At 49.3% G+C, this 21,425-nt stretch overlaps 1 protein-coding gene across 1 annotated transcript in view; it reads right to left on the reverse strand.

The window, feature by feature from the left end:
* LOC308188614 (uncharacterized protein) overlaps positions 1-20,774 on the reverse strand; it is a 113,208-nt gene extending 92,434 nt beyond the window's left edge. Inside the window, exons 1-2 of the mRNA XM_080577820.1 lie at positions 16,524-20,774; positions 2,986-3,125 (exon numbers count right to left, since the gene is read on the reverse strand). Coding sequence (XP_080433946.1) covers positions 2,986-3,055 — 70 coding nt within the window. The 5' untranslated portion in view covers positions 3,056-3,125; positions 16,524-20,774. The remainder of the gene's footprint in view (positions 1-2,985; positions 3,126-16,523) is intronic.
* Positions 20,775-21,425: the final 651 nt, after the last annotated feature.

The raw sequence follows: 21,425 nt of genomic DNA on the forward strand, positions 1-21,425 counted from the left end.
TCGTATGCTCAGAAGCTGACACCTACAACATGCACAACTGAAAATTGGCAATGTGGCAGCTCTGTCACCCTATTAACCACCCTGGTCTTCTTGTCATTAAGGTCTCAGAGCCGTCATGAGGCACACAATGCAGACATGGGGCCACACATACTTCGCCAGTCCTAAAACAACCAGGTCCTCCAGTCTTGCATGGACACCCCATGCATTCAGATCTGCAATACTCTCCTCTTCCCAAACTGTCAGCAGCCCTGAGCATGGAAAAAATGTCACATGTGAAGAATGAGCAACGTGAGAGTGCTTTCGGTGCAAGCCAGAGCTATCCAATGACAGCTGGCACCGAAGGGGCAGGTGTATGGGGAAATTTGTTTAATGAACATCAAGGCATATTTCCCTTTACGCTGCTCAGTCTTTTAATTTAATTTCACTTTCTTTAGGAATCCAATAAATACATTTCAAGGGCAGAAATCTGATGACTTTTAGGCATGGTTAAAGTAATGAAGTCTCTAAAAGGGAAGTTCAAAATTTGTATTTTCTTTGGCTTTTCTCTCCATTGCAGGTAGATGCTGAATTCTTATTGTAAAGCTGCTAAAAAGTTGACTGCACTGACTGCTGGAGGAAGACTTTTTTATTCAGGCTTGTTCACCAGGAGTGGACTCAACCTCTTCACATTTTTTCTCATTTTGTGTCACTGTTGCTCTGGACTTGCAGTGCAGGTTTGGAGACCCAACCCACATCCAACCAGGCTGGAGCATTTGCTCCAGTTTGCTGCAGAGATTTCAGGGTTTGCTGCAGAGATTTCAGGGTTTCTCATGCTTCTGCTGTGATGGAAAGCCTGCTTTAGCTCAGCCTTTTCAATTTACCTGCCTTTTACTCCATTCCTATGAGCAGGTTCCCCAAAGGGCTTGGAAAGATGCAGGTTTTGTGATCTCCTTCATTGCTGCGTGTCCCTGATCAATCCCCTTTGGCCACGCAGCAGGAAAGAGGATCATTTACTGGCAGCAAACAGATGGCTCCCCAAAGCTCTTTGCTGCCCAAGTTTTTTGGTTTCATCATTTTCCTTCGTGCCTCCTGATCCTGAGCTCTTTACAACTTAACAATTCTTTACTGCAGGAAAAGTAATGACCGGCTCTTTTTGGTTTAACTCACCCAGCTGTGAACACAAAGCACTTTCCCCTGACAAAAATGGGAGATAATTATTTCAATTTCCCTTTCTAGAGCTCTCTTTTGAGATCTCCCTTTCCTTCTCGACCCTCCGTAAGTCCTTCTCAGCTGGGATGTCAGGGCTGTCTTGGAGGCAGCTCCGCTGCTAACGGCAGGTCACCATAAGCTCTGCTCCTAGCTGCTGTTGCTGTTCTTGGATCTACCCCTTTGCCCTAGCTTGGACCTTGATGTCCCTGCTACCCCAAAAGGATTTTAAGGGAAGGCAATGCCAGTCCTTGTGTTACCACAAGAATATCCCAACAAGTGCTGAATGAGATGGAGAACGCTTTCCAACAGCTCTCCCAAAAATCACCCACCTCTTGGAGCTTCTCAAGGCAGTGCAAACTGCTCTTCCTGGAAAACCTGCATTTTTGGACCTGATCTGGAAAACCTGCTCAAAATGCTGTTGGTATCAGAGGTCCCTTCGCTACCCCTCCACATCCCATTGCCCCAGGAGCCTCCTCCATCCATGCCTGGTCCATGGGATCCTTTCTCACCCTGCACAATGCTCCTGCCCCTGTTTGCACCCAGGGATAACAAGGAGAAAGACAACTGAGCTGCAGGAGCTCCACGAGATTAAAATGGGAAGCCTGGTGCCCTTTTCTCTATAAAGGGGCAACCAGACCCCATGTTGTGAGATGCTGAGCCAGGTGCTCAGCACCTTTCCAGAGGGGCCCAGTTGGGCAATGAAACCCACATCCATTTGCTGCCTGGATCAGGTACCTGAAGCTGTCACTGGGAACATGTGATGTTAAGCATATTTGGACGGGTACCTTCTGGAGAAAATACCAACACAGACAGCTATATTAATCACAGGGGGATATGATTTTATTTGAAATTTTCCATGCACCTCCAAAATTACCACGTTTCATCAATCACAGGTTTGCCAGAGACATCTGTAAACGTTGATTTATTGCACTGTTCCCAGCTTCAAATTAAATAGCATTATAGTTGACTATATTGGCTTAATTGATGGACAGGAACTTAATCAAGTTAATTCTGTAGCTGGTGCCAAAGCCTCCATTAACTCCTTGTTGAATTTGCTGAATTTACGCCAGGTGAATTCACACCCCCCAAAGCCTGGGGGGGTGTTGCTGCAGAGGGATTCGAACAGGAAGGACCCTTTGGCTCGCAGCCAGCCCCACGGCATTCCTGGGAGCTCGCAAGGAGCCTCCCCCTCCTGCAGGACCCCAAAGCTCCACAGATGTGGGATGGATCACGCTGTAACTGCGCAAGGCTTTTCCCCAGGGTCTTTTTGGTTCCAGCCACTCGTCCCCCAAAAATCTGTGGGCTTGCACAGACAATGGGGAGCCAGGCAGGAGGCGAGCCCTCATGCTGTTTTGCCTCTCTAGACAGCAGCAGGAGGTTTCAAGGCTGCCTTGAGGTCCTCTGTCTCATATCCCTTGGGTGGTGGCTTGTCCCAGCTCTTGGAGATCGAAAGAAGAATAGGGAGAGGGCAAATTTTCCTTTTCTCCCCACATTTCCCTGGAGCAGCTGAGGTAGGACAGTGTCAGAGGCTGGACACCAGGCAGACCCCTCATTTCCCCATAAACCAGGGAAAATCAGGTCCTGTCCAGGGACCAGCTGGGATGCTCTCTTAGCCAGCTGCTAACAAAAAAAAGGACACTAATGCAAAAGTCAATGGCATCAGCACTACAGCTCACCCTGATGTGACATTAGCAAAATAGCTGCTTGGAAAATGTCTTTTATTTTTTTTTTTCCTTCCCGATGTGTCTCAGCATCCTCCCCAGCTGCTTCATTCACGGTAGCCCACTTGCCACGTACCTTCATGAATGGCCATGGCTCTGTAGTGTGCCATGGCCGCTGCCAGGGCAAGGAGCTGGGTGCACAGCATTTTCTTTTCCCTTGGCAATAAGCCCGTCCTCAGTCCCTGGAGTCAGCACATAGCCTGGGCAGTCATTCATCTGCAGAAGAAAAGATGCTTTAAGGTGCGCCATCCCAATGGTATGCTCTGTCTGCCTGCTGTGGCAAGAGAAGCTTTCCTCTAGCTCCCAAAGCTCATCTTGACTTGGGGAATCAGCATTAAACTCCATAAACCCTCTCACTCCTCCGTCTCTTTGCTGAGGCTGGCTGCAGGGGAGAGCTCAGCTTTGTTTCCCAGCACCTTTCCCTAAAATCACCCTTCTTCAGGCAATAACGACCACAGGCAATTAAGCCTAAATGTGAATATTACTGCTGCAATGGAAGAAGGAAACATCTGCTGCCTCCATCATGCAGGGAGCAAGGATCAGCCCACGAGCATCGCTAGGAGATCGCTGCAGACAGCAACCGCCCATACTCAAGCCTTTATTAGTCTGCCTTGTGACCGACCTTCAGGTTCCTAAATCTAGGATTAACTGCCTTGCATGTGGCTTCCTTGGAAATGCAGCCCATCATCATGGATCCAAAGGGGGCTGAAAGCTCTGGTTACTACTCATGGATGGTTTAGTGGCTCCCCAGACAACTGCTGACAGCTCATTAGGCTACAGAAGTCTCCCCCAGCGAGGCAGGGACTTCTCTCTGTAAAGCACTAACTGCAGCAGAAGTGATGTTGCCAGAAGGGGTTTTATTCTTTTGAAATGGACAATAAAAAAAGTCCTTCTCCTGGTCTGAGCCTCACCTGCTTGGCTGGGACTGAGCAGATTTCACGGGGAGACATGGACTACTTCCAGGGTGGAAATTCAGATGTGGGGAAAAGACGAGCTCAATGACTTCATCCAGCCTAGCTCTTTTCCAGGGTCACATTTTTCCTTCCAGTTAACACCACGCAACCTCAAAACCACACTGCCTTATATATGGAGCTGGTCTGCTTTGGAAAACAAGGCTGGGTTCCCTGCTCAGCATGGGACAGTCCCACCTGAATGAATCCCCACGCAAAATAAAGGTCAAATGCCCACAGCAACCTGATGTGTCCAGGCACAGGGGCACCAGGGCTGCTGTCACCTTGCCCGTCACCTAGTGGCACTGAATTCTGAGACCCTCAGGGATGATGTCCCCCTAATGTGCTTTCTGTTTCAGATTTCCCCTCTCTCTTCTCCTAATTGCTGGGTGTACTTGGATGTAATTGAGATCTTTGCCGTGCAGTGGTTACCCTGTGCTGCATCCTTCCTTCTTACCTCCTGCAAGAACCTCTGTGCAGCGCTGCCATTAGATGCTATGGAGGTGACTGCAGAGTGAAAACAACAACAAAAAGAAAGAGGAAAAGAAAAACACCACCAAATGTGGTTTTTTTTAAACACTGAAATAAGGATTTAACAACAGTCATGAACAAGCTTCTAGGAAACCAAGTATTGCAGCACAAGTGCAGAGCTAAGACCTAAGAACACTGTTTTACCTCCAGCTCTTCTTCAAGAGTCACATTGTCAGCTTTGGCGAGGTCACCCCATCACCCCTCAGCTCCAGCATCCTTCTTACATTGCTGAAGGATCCCCTTTTCTCTTCCCTTTTAATCCTCTGCTCCATAGGGCAGGGTCTGTCCTGGACCACGAGCAAACCCAGCACGGAGCATGAAGGCACGCCAAACGCGTTTCTGAGCTCTGTGTTAGTGCTATTACAAAGGTACATCCCTCCAGAAATGTTTCTGCAGAGACCTTTATTTTTTTTTTCCCAAAAGTTCTTCCTTCATTTCCTCCTTCCTCCCTTCTTCTCTTCCTCCTGTCCTTCATATCCCTACAGTTCTGCCCAAAATATAATCCAAGTGAAGAAGTTTGTAAATACAACAATCTCTTCTGGGATTATCTGTACCTAAAATAACATCAGAAATGCCATGTAGTATGCACTGAGATAGCTAATGTAGGTCCTTCGAGAGCAGACGTCCATCACAATGGCTGAGACTGAAGCCAGCCCTAATGGTCTTACTGGTCTGTATGGGGAAGGCTCCCCAGTTAGAACCGTGGGATGGTTTGGGTTGGAAGGGACCTTAAAGCTCACCCAGTTCCAGCCCCCTGCTGTGGGCAGGGATGCCACTGACTAGATCAGGTTGCTCAGGGTCTCATCCAGCCTGGCCTTGAACACCTCCAGGGATGGGGCATCCACAGCTTCTCTGAGCAACCTGTGCCAGTGAAGAATTTCCTCCTAACCTCTAATCTAAATCTCCTTTCTTTTAGTATAAAGCCACTGTTTTTCATAAATATTTCATATTCATGTACAGGAAACATCCCTGCTGCTTGAGTCCTTGGGATAGACTGAGCCCAAAACATGAAAAAAAAAATCAGAAAAGCTTAAATGCTGACCAATCTCCCCAGTTCTTTGTAATTCCAAGAAAATACTGGTCTATTCTGAAAGGAGAATAAGGAAACCCCTCTAGGATGCAGGTGTAATGACAAGGCACCTGACAACATCATCCTACAGCAGGTTCACCCAGGGGATCTGCACCGCTGGCCAGGGCACTGAGCTGGGACAGGGGTATGATGCGCCGTGGCGATGCCCTGAGAGTGATGGGGAGCCAGCAAGGGGCAAAGACCAGAACTAAAAGCACATTTGAATCTTCAGCATTTGCTGTCCAAGTTCACATGTATGCAGGGAAAAAAAATAAAAAAAAATGGCCCAAGCCACAAAAAATAATTCTGAGTTTCTGCAGCCACTTTGGGCGGCTAAGCCAAAGCGCATTTTCGCAGATAAACATCTGATATGCGATTCTTCGCTGTTTTTCCTGATATTATTGAATGTTTCAGCACTGAACAAATACAGTAAGAAATGCATATTAACATAGTCTTACCCAGCCATGGGAAAACAATCATATAAGGAATAAATCCTAGGAGGCTTTGTAGAAACAAAGGAAAAACACAGTGAGCCCCAGGCCTTCGGAGAGCAAATGCTAATGTCTGCAGATGCGAACACCCTGTAGGTGTAGAGAGGCTTTGGCTCAGAATAGCTGTGCCTTGAATTCACATTGCAGAGGTGAGGAAAAGGCTGTAAAAGGGTTTCGTAATCCAGATCCCACAGATTTCCCACAAGCAGGCATGAATTCATACATACATTTGTGCATATATGTTGAACTTTTACATGGCAAATCTTTGACTGTGTTGAGCTTCTTAATTTATTTATTTATTTTTTGCATAGGCTTTTGACATTTTAGTTAAAGCTGTGCTCTGCCTTCCAGCAGTGAGCTGCAGCTGTGAAAACCCACCCAACCCCTGCTGCTGTGCCGCCAGCGTGGGCCCTTGATGGATGACTGCAGCACATCCAGATTACAGATGATCCCCAATTCAACGGCGTTATTCTCCGACGCTGAAAGGAAAATTAGTAGTTTTCTCTCTTGCTTCTCCTCTTCCTGTGTTTTTTTTTTCCTCTTTTTTTTTTTTTTTCAAAATCCTGCTGTGATCCTAAATGAAATGTGGGGTGTAGGCAAGACAGGGCAGTGTTGGCCATTTATACGAGCGTGAAGGGATGCTCTGCAGCTTCCATTGCAGCTCCCTCCATCCACAGCCCACCAGCAGGCCAAGATCACACCTGGGCTTCCTCCACCCGTGCACTCCATCTTTTGGGATGTGATATTTGGGGTTGGCCAAGGCCACTCCATCTTTTGGGATGTGATATTTGGGGTGATATTGGCCAAGGCCAATGGAGGACTGCCATTTGCAACCCAGGTCTGCCTGGGATGGAGTCCCTTTCCCCGCAGCAGCCCCTGTAGCGCGGTGCTCTGTGCTTGTAGCAGGGACAGCATCAATATCACACCAATGGTATGAAAACCTCCATCCTCCCCCAAAAAATCTACATGTATCGAGGCCCTGCTTCCCAACATGTGGCTGAACATCACTTGTTTATTGGAAGTATGATCTCTTTCCTTCCATGTATCCTTTGCTTGTATTTTTCCCCCCTCTCTTTTCTTTTCCCATTCATTAAATTATCCTTATCTCACCCCACGAGCTTTTTTCCCCATTATATTTCCCCTTGGAGGAAGGGGAATTAAAAGGGGTTGTGAGCTGCCCCTCAGGGTGAAATCAGCACACCAGGGCAGCTCAGGTCACTCAGAGCCACCAGTTCACTTCGGTGCCACTGCACCGCTCATTTTATACGTTAAATATTAGCAAACTTCAACCTGGCAGGTCTCAGCTCATCTTTGCAGACACTGGCTGCCATCTGCCTTGTCAAAGACCTCCTAAACCACTATAGAGAGCTTTAGAGAAACCTGGTAGGGGCAGGCAAATGACCCCATAAACCTCAGGGTTTCGCAAGGAATCCCAGCAATGTCCTTGATCTTTTACTGCCTCTGGTAAATAATTTATAGGGGCAACTTCTCCAGGTTTTACAGTTCCTTGAACAAATTGCCTCCAAACTCTGTAAAGTCGATGGAGCAGGTTCTCCCTTTCCCACACCTGGATCAGATGACAGAGCTGTGGGAAGCCTGGCAAGACGTAAGAGGGGAAAAAAGGAGGTCTCGCAAACTTGCGGCAGTGCCAGAGGCTGGGCTGTTCCTCTCCGTTTATTCTTCCTGTGTATATGCTTGTAATAAACTCTTTTTCCATTTTTGACAGCGCATTTGGGGATAAATAAATAACCCCACTCAGCAAGGTCTGTCTAAAAGGGATGGGACCCAGTGGGTTTGCAGTCTCATCTGGCTGGTGCCTGCCTGTACCTCCAGCTGGACCCCATGCTTCTCCCATCCGAGGATCCCCCGTGCCAGAGGCTAACTCCATCCACCAAAGAGCTATTCCTGTTGTATACAGACGACAAACCAACATGACAGTGCAGCATCTGAGCCTGCACAGCCTTCCCAGATGATCCACGTAGACTCACGTCCCTACACCCACCGCCGCATGAAGCATCACACAACCAAACAGGTCCCCCCCACCTCACAACACAGAAAAATCTTGACAATTTCAGCCCATTCTGATAGAGGAAAACAAGACTCAGAAGTATTTTGCTACTGAAAACAGCCAGCTGGGCAGAGGAAGGATATCCTGTTTGCAGCTCCCTCTGAAGGCTGAGCACAACTCTATATTAGCTAGCAGAGAATCCACGGGGACATCTACTTATGAGTGCTCTTGGAGCATCATCGGGAACATCACAAAATCCTACGGAGAAAGATCCCAGCAGCCCCTCGAGAGATCACGCCGAGATGTATAACAAATATTGAGAGTGGCCTAAATAGAGAATTAATGGGAATTTCGGGATGTGGAAGCAGGAAAAGGTTATGAAGAAGGTCCGAGTTTTGATGGAATCAGAGTTAACGGGTCACTGAGATCCTTGCACATCTACGTATAATTTTGCAGGAGATTTGGATGGGGAAAACAAAGGGACAGACAGCGTCCACCCAAAAGCAAAAGCCAGACTCAAAACACTGAATTTTGACGTCAAGATAAAAAAATAAACACAAGGGCTCAAGGCTTAACACAACAGCAAGGAGACAAAGCAGGGAGTAAATCCTAATGGCTCACAGAGGTGGAGAGAATAGGTCAGAACTACTGCCAGCCCCTAAATGGTAGGAAAAACACATCCAAAATAACCAAGGCCAGAAAAAACTCAGGAGGCAGGGTGAAGATGCAATAGCTGGTGTCAATTAGCGGGCCCGTCAGCTTTGCAAGCAAATGTGTTCATAATTTTCTGCAGAGGAAATGCCAGCTCTTGCCTTCAGCTTTGAAACGTCCACACGGAAAAGCCTGGTCAGGGGCATTTCCGCAGCCCCTCTCCGGCGATCAGGCACCATTTGCTGCAGGGAGTCAGAGACATTTTCCAGGAGAAGTTAGGTCTGGAGGGGAGGAGAGATGGGGTTAAGCACGGGTTGTTCCTTGCTCGGGAGAAATAAGCCTCAGGGGGTCAAAAGTTTGCAGCCTTTTTTTTTTTTTTTAAATGCAATTAATAGATTTTTATGGTAATTGATTTTTCTCTAAATCCCTTGAATACGAAATTCGAGCTCTTCCATTAGGAAATATGAACACACTGACTTGTTGGTGTCTGGAGGAACGCTCTGAAATGCTTGGGACTCCCTGAGGGACTGATCCGTGGGGAGGAGATGCTCCCTCTGCAAGCACTGGCGCAAAACAGCACCAAAACCCAGAGCTGGGGCTGGGATCGGCCCAGTCTTTTTGAAAACCCCTTGGACGTCTTTTTCAGGCTTAACCGGGGTTATGCTTACACAGTCCAAACCACGCAGGATTAATTGCGTGATTCGGGAGAGCTAACTCCAGCTGAAGATGCTCAGAGCCTTCCTCTGGCATGAGCTGGGAATGGACCAGTCCATCCATTTCAGAGCATTCCTCCTGCGCAGGTATTCACATCCCTTTGGGACCATTTTCCCCATGAAGTTCTGGCCACAAGACCAGGAAGGAAAAACGGGATTTTCCAAATTCTTGAAAGCACTAATGGTAGGTATCGAAGGAACAAATTTGCACATCCGAACAGGGCCATCCTTACTGCATCCATGTCAGACCGTGGTGCTAAGCACTCCAACCAACAGTCCTGCAGCCAGTAGAAATTCCTAGGTGGTGCATGGAGGTCTTATTTTTTCATTCCTGCCCACCTGTGGTGCTTTGGGAGCTAAATCCCCACTAGAAAACCAGTCGATTCAGCTCAGCACTCACAAGCAGCCCTACAATAAAGGCAGGGAAAGCACACTCATGTGAACGGAGTAGCTGGAAAATGAGTGGGCACGTGGCTCATCATCTCAGCACGAGATTTCCCCAGCTAATTCCCATCTCACATTTCTCCTCCATCCCACGCATCTCCCCTGCTCCAAGATTTGGGGTGCCAGATGGGATTTGTGCCTTGATCCCAAGCATGTGGGCTGCCTGAGGAGTCACGGCAGGGTGCTTTAAACCTGCTCTGGTTACTGAGATCTCTGACACTGGACTAGCTGTTAGTAGGAGCTGCTAAGAAGCGATCAGATATTTTTTTGCTCCCAAAAGCAACCTGCAAGCCTTGCAGCTACTCTGTTCTATCCCCAAGGCATCTACTGTCCCCTAGTGTCATCTGCATCCTAGCCCAGGGCTAGGTTTTGCGCACATCACAACCATGCCCTGATACCCCAGGTGGCCGCATTCAGCCACGCAAGGCATTACAGCAAAGCTTTAATTCTGGTCCAGCACCATCCTGGGGCAGGGGATGCTCCAAATGAACGTCCCAGAGGAAGCCAGAAGAGCCACGAAGCAGCTAGAGGAGCGTGGGTCGGGACATCCCACATGGCAGAAGCCATCAGCAGTGGCACGGTGACACGATGTGTTGGGTGAGAGACCTCCTCGGAGGTCCAGCAACAGCCACGTCCACAGAACTGCAGCTCCCCAGGATGCATCAATTTGTCCTCCCCTCCCAGAGGACCTGCCCTGCCTGCTCCAGGTGAATCTGCCATGAAACGGGAACATTTTAAAGCAACAAAAAGAGCATTTTCACCCCCATGCTGCAGCACGGAGCCTGTTTAAACAGCAGCGTCAGCAGCCATGAGAAACTGCTGCTCCTTGCAGAACGGGTAAACGGCTCCCCTCCCTCTCTCAGAGCAAGAGCTTTGAGAAAGTGTTTTGTTGGTGTTATTTTTTTTTTTTTAATAAATACCATTGATTTCCAGATTTAAAGGGGCTGCGCTGCCTAGCAGTGTTTAACATACGATGGGGAGAAAAGGGAGGGGATCCTATGAGGCTGCTCAATAAAAGAAGATGAAGCGAGAGCTGGAGGAAGCCTATTTTCTGCTTCAGCACCTAACTGAACGTGCCTGGTTTGTTCCAGGCAGTGACCAACAAGGGCTGCCAATCGCCCAGTCCCACCAGCTTGAGGTTCGGACCTCAGAGCTGATGTTTTCCCAAGAAATGTCACCGGGGTGGGGACAGCCAGGTATAAAAGCAGACATTAACATCTCGGTAGGTCGGAGCATGGCCAAGGCTGACTTCAGCTCTACCCCGGGTGGCAGACGTGGCGTGGGGAGGTTTTTTGACCCATCCTCTTCCTACCCACCAGGTTGTAGTGCAGTGCTGTTACGGTTTAACCCAGCCAGCAGCTCAGCACCACACAGCCATGCGCTCACCCTCTCCCCTCCCTCTCTGGGAAGGGGGAGAGAATTAGAAATAAATGAAAACCTGTGGGTTAAGATAAAGACAATTTATTAGGACAGAAAAGAAAGGAAAATAATAATAATAGTACTACTACTAATAATGTATACAAACAAGCGATGCATAACGTTCACCAGCTGCTGACCGATGCCCAGCCTGTCCCTGGGCAGCCGGCCGGGGGAATATGGGATATGGGAATATGGAGCCATATGGGACGGAATACCCCTTTGGCCAGTTGGGGTCAGCTGTCCTGGGTCTGTCCCCTCCCAGCTCCTGCTGCACCCCCAGCCTGCCCGCTGGCAGGACAGACTGAGAAGCTAAAATGTCCTTGGCTTAGTGTAAGCACTGCTCTGCGACAATTAAACCATCAGCGTGTTATCAGCATTATTCTCATCCTAAATCCCAAACACAGCACCCTACTAGCTACCAGGAGGAAAATTAACTCTATCCTAGCCGAAGCCAGGACAAGCTCCAACATCCTCCTCCACAGCTCTTGCAGCCGTTCACAACAAGGTCGCACAGCACAGAGCAAAGCACGGGTTATGACTTGCACAGAAGCAGCCACTTGAGGGCAAAACTTCCTTGAGGAGAGGCCTCAATGACCATTTTGGCCATTCCCCACTGGGGACAGGGCAGTAAGGTTGATGAAAAGGTGACAAGTAGCTGGAGGTCACTGGCCGGTCACATCTTTTCCCCAGTACAGGACAACTTGGAGAGTCACATCCCATTGGGGCTGGTTTTTTCCATTCCCCCCCTCTGCAGAAACTACTCAAGCAGCACCTCGGATCACCAGACAGAGAATTTCAGCTTAGAAGCACCAAGGAGAAAAGCAGAAAGATGCCTTATAAACTGGGAAATGAAAGCTAGACCCTCCCTCTGCTTTCCTCCAAGCTGCGGTGACTCCCTCACATAAGGTTTTCACATTAACAATAGTAAAAATATCTTAGCTAAACCTAGAAAACTTTCCAAGCAGAAAGCTGCAGTCGGATGGTGGCTATGAAGACCGTCTCCAGCCAGGCTCCTTCCTCCTCTCCAAGAGGCCCTGTCTGGAGGGCAGTGATGATTTTGCTTGTGTAACCATCACAAGCAGCGAAAGAGGGTTTGCTGCCTGCCCCCAGCCTCTCCTTGCCCCCCAAAACAGGCAAAGAGGGCAGTAAAAGGTTGGGGTGGGTAACCCTACAGGAGAGGTTTGCTTGGAGACCACTGCTCAGAGTCCACATGAAGCAAATCAGTGGCCTCCCAATGGGGCTGCTGATCCTCCTCCAGTCTCCGCCAGCAGCACCTAGGTGGGCACCAGACGACAAGCACCACAGTGTGAATCCTACTTAAAAATGAAAAAAAAAAAATTGAAAAACAGAAAAATGAAAAAAGCCAACTGAAAAAGCTAAGACAGACACATAGCAACGGTCAAACAGTCATTGCATATGTCACCAGAAACAGGCAACCAAAACGACTTCAACTCCTTCCTGCTACCTCCGTCCGTTTTAGCACTCAGCTTGGGCATGCGGATGTAACAGACAAGATCAATAGGTAGGGAGGATTAAAAAAAAAAAAAAAGGGAGAGGGTAGGAAGTCAATTGTTCAACTGATTGACTGCTTGGCCGGCAGCCAGGCCTGCATTGCTCAGGTTGCTCAGGCTGGCTGCTTTCCAGGAGGCCGCCGGCATTGCAAAGTGCCCCTTTGCACGACCGAGTGGAGAGGGGACACAGGAAAAAGATCCTAGCCCAGGTCCCGCATTCTCTGTAAGGGGAAGTCTCTTGGTTTGCAGCAGGATAAATTCTCCAGGCCGATTCCTGTTGTCGTGGGGCCAACGCTGTTTCATTGCCCCCAACAGATTCACGTCGCTCTTGGCAAAACGAAGACCACGGCTGAGCGTTTTGGAGCAGTGGAAGGGGGACTTGTGCATGGGACTTGCAGGCCCCTGTCCCCCATCCTTCATTGCACACCCCCATCTCCTCCTCGGGACCCCTGACCCCACCAATCTCCTCTTCCAAGCCCTCCTACCCTATGCAGTCCCATAGAGACCCCCAGGACCTGCAGCCTAACCCCATGCCACCCTGGTCAGGTGAAACATGGTCTCCCATGAAACAAGGTCTCCCCCCACACTATAAAAGATGATCTTCTACAAGGAGGATGGGCCCTGAATCCTCCCTGGGGTCTCTTGGCATGACCATGGTGAAGATACCAGCCACCATCTTGCGCTGACAGGCCCTTCTGAAAAGGATGGAGCCACCACAAGTCTCAGCTTCACTTTACATTAAGTGGACCCCTTAGCGGATGCATCTTCCCACATTCCCATGACACCTCCATGCTGCTGAGGTGGTGAAACTGCAAGGCCATGTTGATTTGAACTTTCATCCCCTAAGTCTCACGCCCAGCACTGTTGGAATTGCTGAGGCATTGAAGCAAGGGCGTTGTGGCAGACAGACATCTCCCTGAACAGGCAGCACTGGCATAATTCATCATTTTCCTTTTATTTATTTATGTTTATTTAATCTCTACGTCTTGCCCTCTGGTGCAATCATATTTTATGTCCACCATAAACTGGTGTTTTGGGTTTGGGGAGAACTGACTCCCCGTGTCCATCTAGTCAGGTTTGGTATTTACAGCCTGACTGTACAAACAAAATCTGTCGGTGAGGTGCTGGTGACTAAGGGTTATGCCGATGGGTGAATTGTACAAACCTTCCCAAAAGCACTTCTCCTTGGCACAAGGACGTGGGCTGGGCCTTGCCACCAGGGTGTCCTGGTGACTCGGGCCTACCTTCTCTACTCGCTCCTGTGGAACTCCGCACGAAGCTCCCACCAAAGCTCCTGCAGATGCAGCTAAACCCATTTGGGATGTTTCTCTCTGCTCCCCCCAGCTCTCACGGAAGTCACTGCTGGGTCTGTGCTCCCTCAAGACCCCATGGAAGAAGGATTTAAAGGACATACGGATGGTGAATTGGAGAGGCTGAGCCAGAGGCACCCATTTCCCAAGTGGAGCAAGAACACCCAGTCTTGGAGCCCTCAGCAACCAACCCGTGGGGCCCACGGGGAGATTTGGACCCAAACCTCTCACCACTACATGGACTTCTTTACTGCTTTCTTTCCACTTAACGCTGAGGCCCAAGATGAACACATCACCCCCATTTCACCACCACATTCACTACCTCCTGAGCACTGCAGCAAACTCAAAACATAACTCATCCCAGCGAACAGTCACACACAGCAATTATGTTCATCAGTCCTTCCCTGGCTTGCTTGACATGGTTTCCCATTCATGCAGACCTGCACTGCCCTGGTCCCTGCCAGTTATGGTGTCCCAGGGGAAATCCTTCTCCTTTTCAAAAGGCCTCCCAAATTACATCTTCACCCTGGCTCCCTCCAGCCATGGTTCCAGGCCTGCAAAGCCTGGGGTGACGATGGGGTGACCTTTTTTATAGGCGAGGGGACATGGTGCCCACACCACAGCCTGTGGCAGGGGTCCCCATGGCCTGACAAGGAGCTGGAGATGTCCTCCTGCATTTCTCCTCTTTCCTTTGTCCCCTATCCAGAATAAGCAGGGTCAGAGGAACAAACCCAGACCTGAGAACAGCTGAAACATGAGAAGTCATGCTTGGGAAACTAGGTAGAAAAAGTAGACAAGCTTTCATGCGCATAAGCTCTCTTTCAGCCAAGAGCCCCAGCACACCGATATTTAAGACCAGGGAGAGCTGATGGAGCTGCTCCAGCAAGAAACCCCTGCATGGTCAATATTCAAACAGCCTCTGAAGAGGAAACATCACCCCAACCATCCCCAGTCCTGCACCGTATAAACATCACACACTCCTAATGCCTGTAGGAGTGGGCCAGGACCTGCAGGTGAGGATGCATCCCCATATGCACACGCCATCTCTTCAAACAACCCCAAGCACCTCCCAGCCCAGAACATCACCCCATTGCACAACCTGACCTGATGCTGCTCAAGGGTAGTGGAGAAGAGGAGCAAGAGGTCTACAGAGGGGCCACTTTGCAGGAGCATTGGGGAGCCCAGACAGCATTGTCCATCCCCTCTCTGGGCAGGACTGCTCCTTCCAACCCACAGAAGGATGGCACGCACAGAGCAGTTTCTGCAGGCTCTGTCCTACAACCCAACCTCCTTGTTAGAGCCACACTGACTTCTCAGACACCCCACGAATCATCTGCTGGTGGCTAATTTTCTTCTCTCCCTGGAAAAAAAAAAAAAGGCCCTTCCTTGTAATTCCTGATTGCAAGCAGAGATTACATTATTTTGGGCCTGCAGTGGATAGCAGCCAAATGAAATTGTTAATCACTGCCACTCCACACGAGATGTCATTTCAGCAGCTATAGGGGGAAGTGGTGGACTGGTGCTGAAGGATCTGGGTCACCATAGCCACTAGGGATGGAAAGCCTGGGCTGGGACCTGTTGCTGGTCAGGAAAAGAGCAGACCCACAACATAAAGCTGCATGCGCACAGCTTGCATCCCGGTGGTCACTGCATTCATTGCAAGTTCTTGGACCCTACAACCTCTACATCTTAGCAGACCTGGTCTGGTCCACCTGTAGGAAAGCAGAACCCAGCCCAGAAGCAATCAACGTCTCCCTTGAAAGGATCTGGCTTCCCCAGCCAGGATCGGCCTCAGCCCAACCCCTTCTGCTGTTTCTCCCATAACCCGCTGAAATATTCATTTTGTCTGGAGTTATAACTAGTCCCAGAGGGGTCTGCTCTGTTGTTGTTACAGCTTTGATCCAGGACTCGCTTTCAGCACTTGCTGTTTTACCAGCATCCACCTCACACAATCCAATTGAACAAGATTAAAAGAAAAAATATAGCTCCTTATTCCACAGGTGGGAAGTTTATTGGGGCTGTATTCTGCCCACTGCAATGCTTCGACCCCCTGAGCACAACAAAGGAGGCAACAAGGACCCAATTCCTCCCAGAAAGCCTCAAAAAAAAAAAAAACAAATATACAAACAAGACAAGCCACCATGTGCTGCACATGACAGCGCTTCTTCCCCACCTCTCCCTGCTTCCGAGACTGGCTGATGCCACCGAGCGAGCCTCTTCCCATCATGGGGAGCCCGAAGTCACCCCAGAATTCACTCCGCAGACAGGTTTTGGCCATCTCAGGCACCCCGATTCTCCGGGTTGCTCGTGCAGTGCTGGGAAGTTTGGGGGAGCAATTTGCAGCCCCCTCATCCTCCCCATCGCCCCCAGCCTGTTCTCACGCCGCATCTCGTTCTGCTGCAACCCGAGAACGGGAAGAGTAGGGAAAAACACAACCGAGTGCGTGCTGAGCCTACAAAAACCCGACACCTGGGCAGACAGACAGACAGACAGCTGCAGGCGGCCAGCACCACTTACCTGGGCAAAGCCGCCGCACGTTGGCTGCTCCCCATGGGCAAGAGGCCCCCCAAAGTGGGCGACCGCGTCGGCTGCTGTGAAACTCCTCGCAGGCTTGGAAGAAGTTATGAGGCAGGAGGAGGGGCTGCTGCGGGCATCCCCCCCTCCAGCTCCAGCTCCTTCTCCACCGGCCGGCAGCTGGGACTGACGAGCACCGGGTAGGGGATGCTGCCCCGCACGCTTTCGGGGCAGGAATGCGCGAGAGAAGGAAGGGGGAGAAAGGGAGGGGAGAGGAAAAAAAAAATCTTTACCTCGTGGGCACAAAATAATAATAAAATAAGTGGGATGTTTGAAAAGGAAGGGGCCGGCTTGGGGAAAGGGTTGGGGAAGCGGGGGGGGGAGTCTCTGTTTGCAGGCGGCCAAAGGGTTTTCCAGCCCTGGAGGGGATGGAAATGCAAGGGGCAGGGTGCAAAGCTAATTTGTGGTTCAAGTGCAGGGGTCTGGCATTGCTGGGGGGGGGTGCTGGGATAGCACGGAGGGGCGTGGGTCAAGACAGCTCAAACAAAACTGTGATTGCACTTGGTCCCATCGCGCACCACCACAGTTTTCTAAAAGACAGCCTTAGATGTGTTCTTCTGGAGGATGCCGGCATTGCTACTAACAGGCAACAGGAAACTGAGGCACAGGGAGGCAAAGGGAATGGGGCTGTTTTCAGTGTTCAGCACCCGGATTTGAATATCTGGGAAATGACCCCAAAAGGGACTTCAACCATGTCCTGCACCCATCAAAGCCAAAGGAGCTGGACCCCACAGCAATCCAGCAGCAGGATGAACCCCCCCCCTCCAGCCATCCCCAGAGCTCACAGCACACAAATATAGGAAATTCTGGCTCAGAAGACACTCAGAGGAAGAACCAGTGCTCTCACACCCCACATCACAAGCTGTTTAGCTGCTTGAAGCAGGTGATCCCCAGGTCTCCTCCCTACACCGATGGCTATTTCCCAGTGCCTGGTGTCCCAAAAAGTCCAGACCCAGCGGAGAACGGGTCTCACCACGGTAGGTGCTATCCGTTCCTGCAGCTAGATTCCTCCCAGCCAAGAGATAGCCAGGCCAAAAAGCTCAAAGAGAGAGGGAGAATAAAAAGAACCCTGCTTTCAGGTGTTTAGGTACAGTAAGGACAAAGAAGTAAGGACAGGTACGGTGTGGCTCTTCCCATCCTGCACAAGCTTGAGCCTGCAGGGTGATATTTCAGCTGACACTTCCCTGCTCCAGGAAAACATCCCAGGAATTAACTGCTTCGTGTGCATACTTTCACAGATTTCTTTCCCCCCATTCCTGCCACAAAACATCACCCCAAATTCTCCAGGATTACGCCACGGCAGGACTGCCTGAAGACTGCAGACTTCAGAGGAGCACCCCACAAGGTTTAGGCTTAACAATTGAATCTAATTGAAGCACATAAAGCTCCTAAATCCCTGAATGCCTCGTTATCGGGCTGAATAGGCTTAATTGCAATTGTAGCTACATTCAGCAATTAAATCTATTCGCATCCCCAGAGTGAGGCAATCAGAAGACGCTTGTGCCACGCAGCTCAAATGCAGTTTCGGCACCAGCAGGACTTTGATTGCCATTTGGAGATGCCCAGGATGATGGCAGACCACCAAGCTGTGGGACCACCAGGTCCATCAGGCCTTCTCCCAGGCATATTTGGCTTCTTGCTGCTCAATAAAAACACAAGGGTCAACCAAAATGGATCTCAGTGACAGTGTACTCAATGTCTTACTGCAGCATCCACAGCAGCTTCCTTCCAACACACAAAGCGTTGAGCTCTCCCCTGGTTGCAAGATTTTCCTCCTCAAACCCAGCTAATTTATCCTTTCAAATTCTGGAAAATATGAAATTTCTGAAAAAAGAGATACCACCACACCATCTTGATCAGATAGCCCTTGTTCCTTCAGGCAGCCGGAGACCTCCCAGCCTAAATAACCCACCAGGCTACAACAGCAGGGAACAAGGGAGATGATGATGAAGTGGTGGACAGATGAAGACTCCACTTCTAAACTCATATTTAATGACACCTGAAAAGAGACCAAGTGAAGTACTTTGGATATCCAAGTCTGCAGGTAACACAGGAGCAAAGCCACAACACCCACATGCCTTACCCCGGCTTCAACTCGCATTTTGGGAATCGAGCCTGTAAAATGCTTTTGTGTTCAAGCATGGCAAGGCTAAGGAAGGAGCTCCCAAACTCACACCACCTGATTTATTTACATGCTACGTATAGGTGCTATCTGGGTTAATAATCCCATCACACCACTGTGCCAAGACAGCCCAATTTTCCCATTCTAAAGCCTAATTTGCTGAGCACAAGCTCACGAATCTCTGTAGGCATTTACACCATGTTCAGGTCCCCTGTCGTAATGCATAGAGAAGACTGCCCTGAGCAATGAGAAGAAACCAAGGGTGTCCAGCACCTCCAGCTCAGCACCAGGCTGCTGAGAAGAGGCCCATTTAGCCTGTAACCCGTTTACATCGCTGGCAGCCTTCACCCAAGGAAACAAGGGGCAAGGGTGTAGGGTGAAATTGGTTATCTGATATTAAAAAAAAAAAAGTGGGAGAGAAAAATACACCAAGCCCATGCCAAATGCAAATTGTAAAAAAATAAAATAAGCTGCACTGAAGCATATTTGGCAGGTTCCCAAGAGAGTCTTCTCAGCTACTCAAGCCGTCAGCAATATTTTAAAGCAATCGAGTGAAAGTAAGGCAAAGCAAACAAAGAGGATCATTCATGTGCAGTTGTCACTTGCCTTAATGCCAACCTTTCCGGGGAGGAAAGACTTTCCATTTTCTAAAGTTCAGGCTTAATATTTAGCAAGACATCTTGGCACCCACACATAATTCATCAGATAAAAGCCAGGAGGGCTCCAGCGGCGTTTTCTGATCCGCAGCCGCTCCTTGCCACAAGAAACCTCCAGAAAGGAAAGCAGCCCACGTTTCTCATGCCCTTCTCCTTCACTAGCCCATGGCCTGGAAAGCAGTGATGGGGCCCGTAAAGACCCAGCAGTGAGACCCATAGGGCTGAGGACAAGGTCTCTGAAGGCAATCAAGAGCTGAAATAAAGATGTTACACGAGGTCTCATCCAGATCAGCTGTACCCGTCCCATCCCATACTAATTGTTCAGCATGACCCCATATGGGACGGAATACCCCTTTGGCCAGTTGGGGTCAGCTGTCCTGGGTCTGTTCCTCCCCAGCTCCTGCTGCACCCCCAGCCTGCCCGCCGGCAGGACAGAGCGAGAAGCTGAAAAGTCCTTGGCTTAGTGCAAGCACTGCTCTGTAACAATTAAGACATCAGTGTGTTATCAGCATTATTCTCATCCTAAATCCCAAACACAGCACCCTACCAGCTACTAGGAGGAAAATTAACTCTATCCAAGCTGAAACCAGGACAGTCACACATACTAGGCTTGATTCAAACGAAAGTAGGAGGGCATCTAGTGACATCTGGGACACTGACTTGGTCATTCCTTTCGTGGTTCTTTGCACTCCCACACAGCCAGACTTTTTAAGAAGGCTCTGGATGGAAATAAACTTACTTCTTATCTCAACCTCAGCTCCTTCAAGGAGAAAAGCCAACAGAAGTCAGCAAAGAAGAGGGGCATAGAAATGGAGAAAAGCTGACCTTGTATAGAACAAGTCTACTCCTTTCTGGATGCAGCCTCATAGGATCACCTCCAAATCATGAGGTTGCACCGAGATATAGGGTGGCACAGGATATCTGCAAGGAAGGCACCTACTCTACAAACACTCAACACCTTTAACAATACTGATAGAATGGGTACAGCCCTTTTATAGCGACCATGCCCAGGGCAGCTGCATCTCAGCTCCCATCCTCTTCCACCAGCACCTGGGAGAGCTGTTACCTCAAACTGCCCCCAGCTGCTTTGTACCAGTCCTGCTTGTCCCTGCTCCCAAGGGAGCTACTCACGAGAGTAAAATTTAACGCTTTTTAATCAAAAGATTCTGGTCAGAAAAAAATATATATATATTATTTAAGCTCAACAGATGTGGGTAGTGCAGATGAGGCAACTCCACGGATCTTCATCGAATTATGGCACCGCTTGTCCCCCGTCCCCCAACCCCTTGCAGATCCTGACAGCCATGGGTAGGGGCCAAGAGATGCTAGGGGAATTGGGAAGGGTCAGACAGGCTTTTCGTGTGAAGAGGGTGGAAAGTGCCAGTCCCTCTCCATGCCCATCTCTTGCAGGACCGCAACAGCCACAGACCGTCTCGTTTCGCTGCACCTTGATTTCCCCAGGGGTGGAACGAAGACAGGATATTTAGCTTCCTTTGAACACGCACCAAGGCCTCTTAATGAAAAACACTGGGGTGAAACATGAAGCATTGCTCAGAGAGAGCAAAACAAACACGGACGGACGTATAAATGGTATTACAAGAAGTGGATCCTTCTGACCACTGCGGTTTTAACGGGTTCTCCCTGCACATACTTCCTACCCTTTCTGTTATTTATTGCCAAGCTAAGATTTGCTCATTTTGCAATGAAAAATGCCAGTAGCAACAAGAAAGATCGATCCAGCACCTGGGATGGACAGGTTAAAGGGGACAGGCTTGGTATGCGACACCAGTACTTGCCAAATCGTGACCCACATCCTGTGCCCTATGCAGAATATATGGCGGGCAACTTTAAGTGTTCCTTTTCTGTAATATTCATCAGCTTAAAAATAAAAAGCAAAAAAAAAGAAAAATCATGCAATCTTCTTTTGACCAATAGAACCTAGAAGGGATTTTGCAGTGTAAGCACCACAAAGGGCTGTTCTGGTACCTCTACGGGGTCCTCTAAACTTGCACGTCCAGGAAAATAAAAGCAACCACAAATATACCAAAATATACCACACCATGCAGA

The sequence above is a fragment of the Anser brachyrhynchus genome (assembly GCF_964034855.1).
Source record: "Anser brachyrhynchus genome assembly, chromosome: 1".
Lineage (NCBI taxonomy): Eukaryota > Metazoa > Chordata > Aves > Anseriformes > Anatidae > Anser > Anser brachyrhynchus.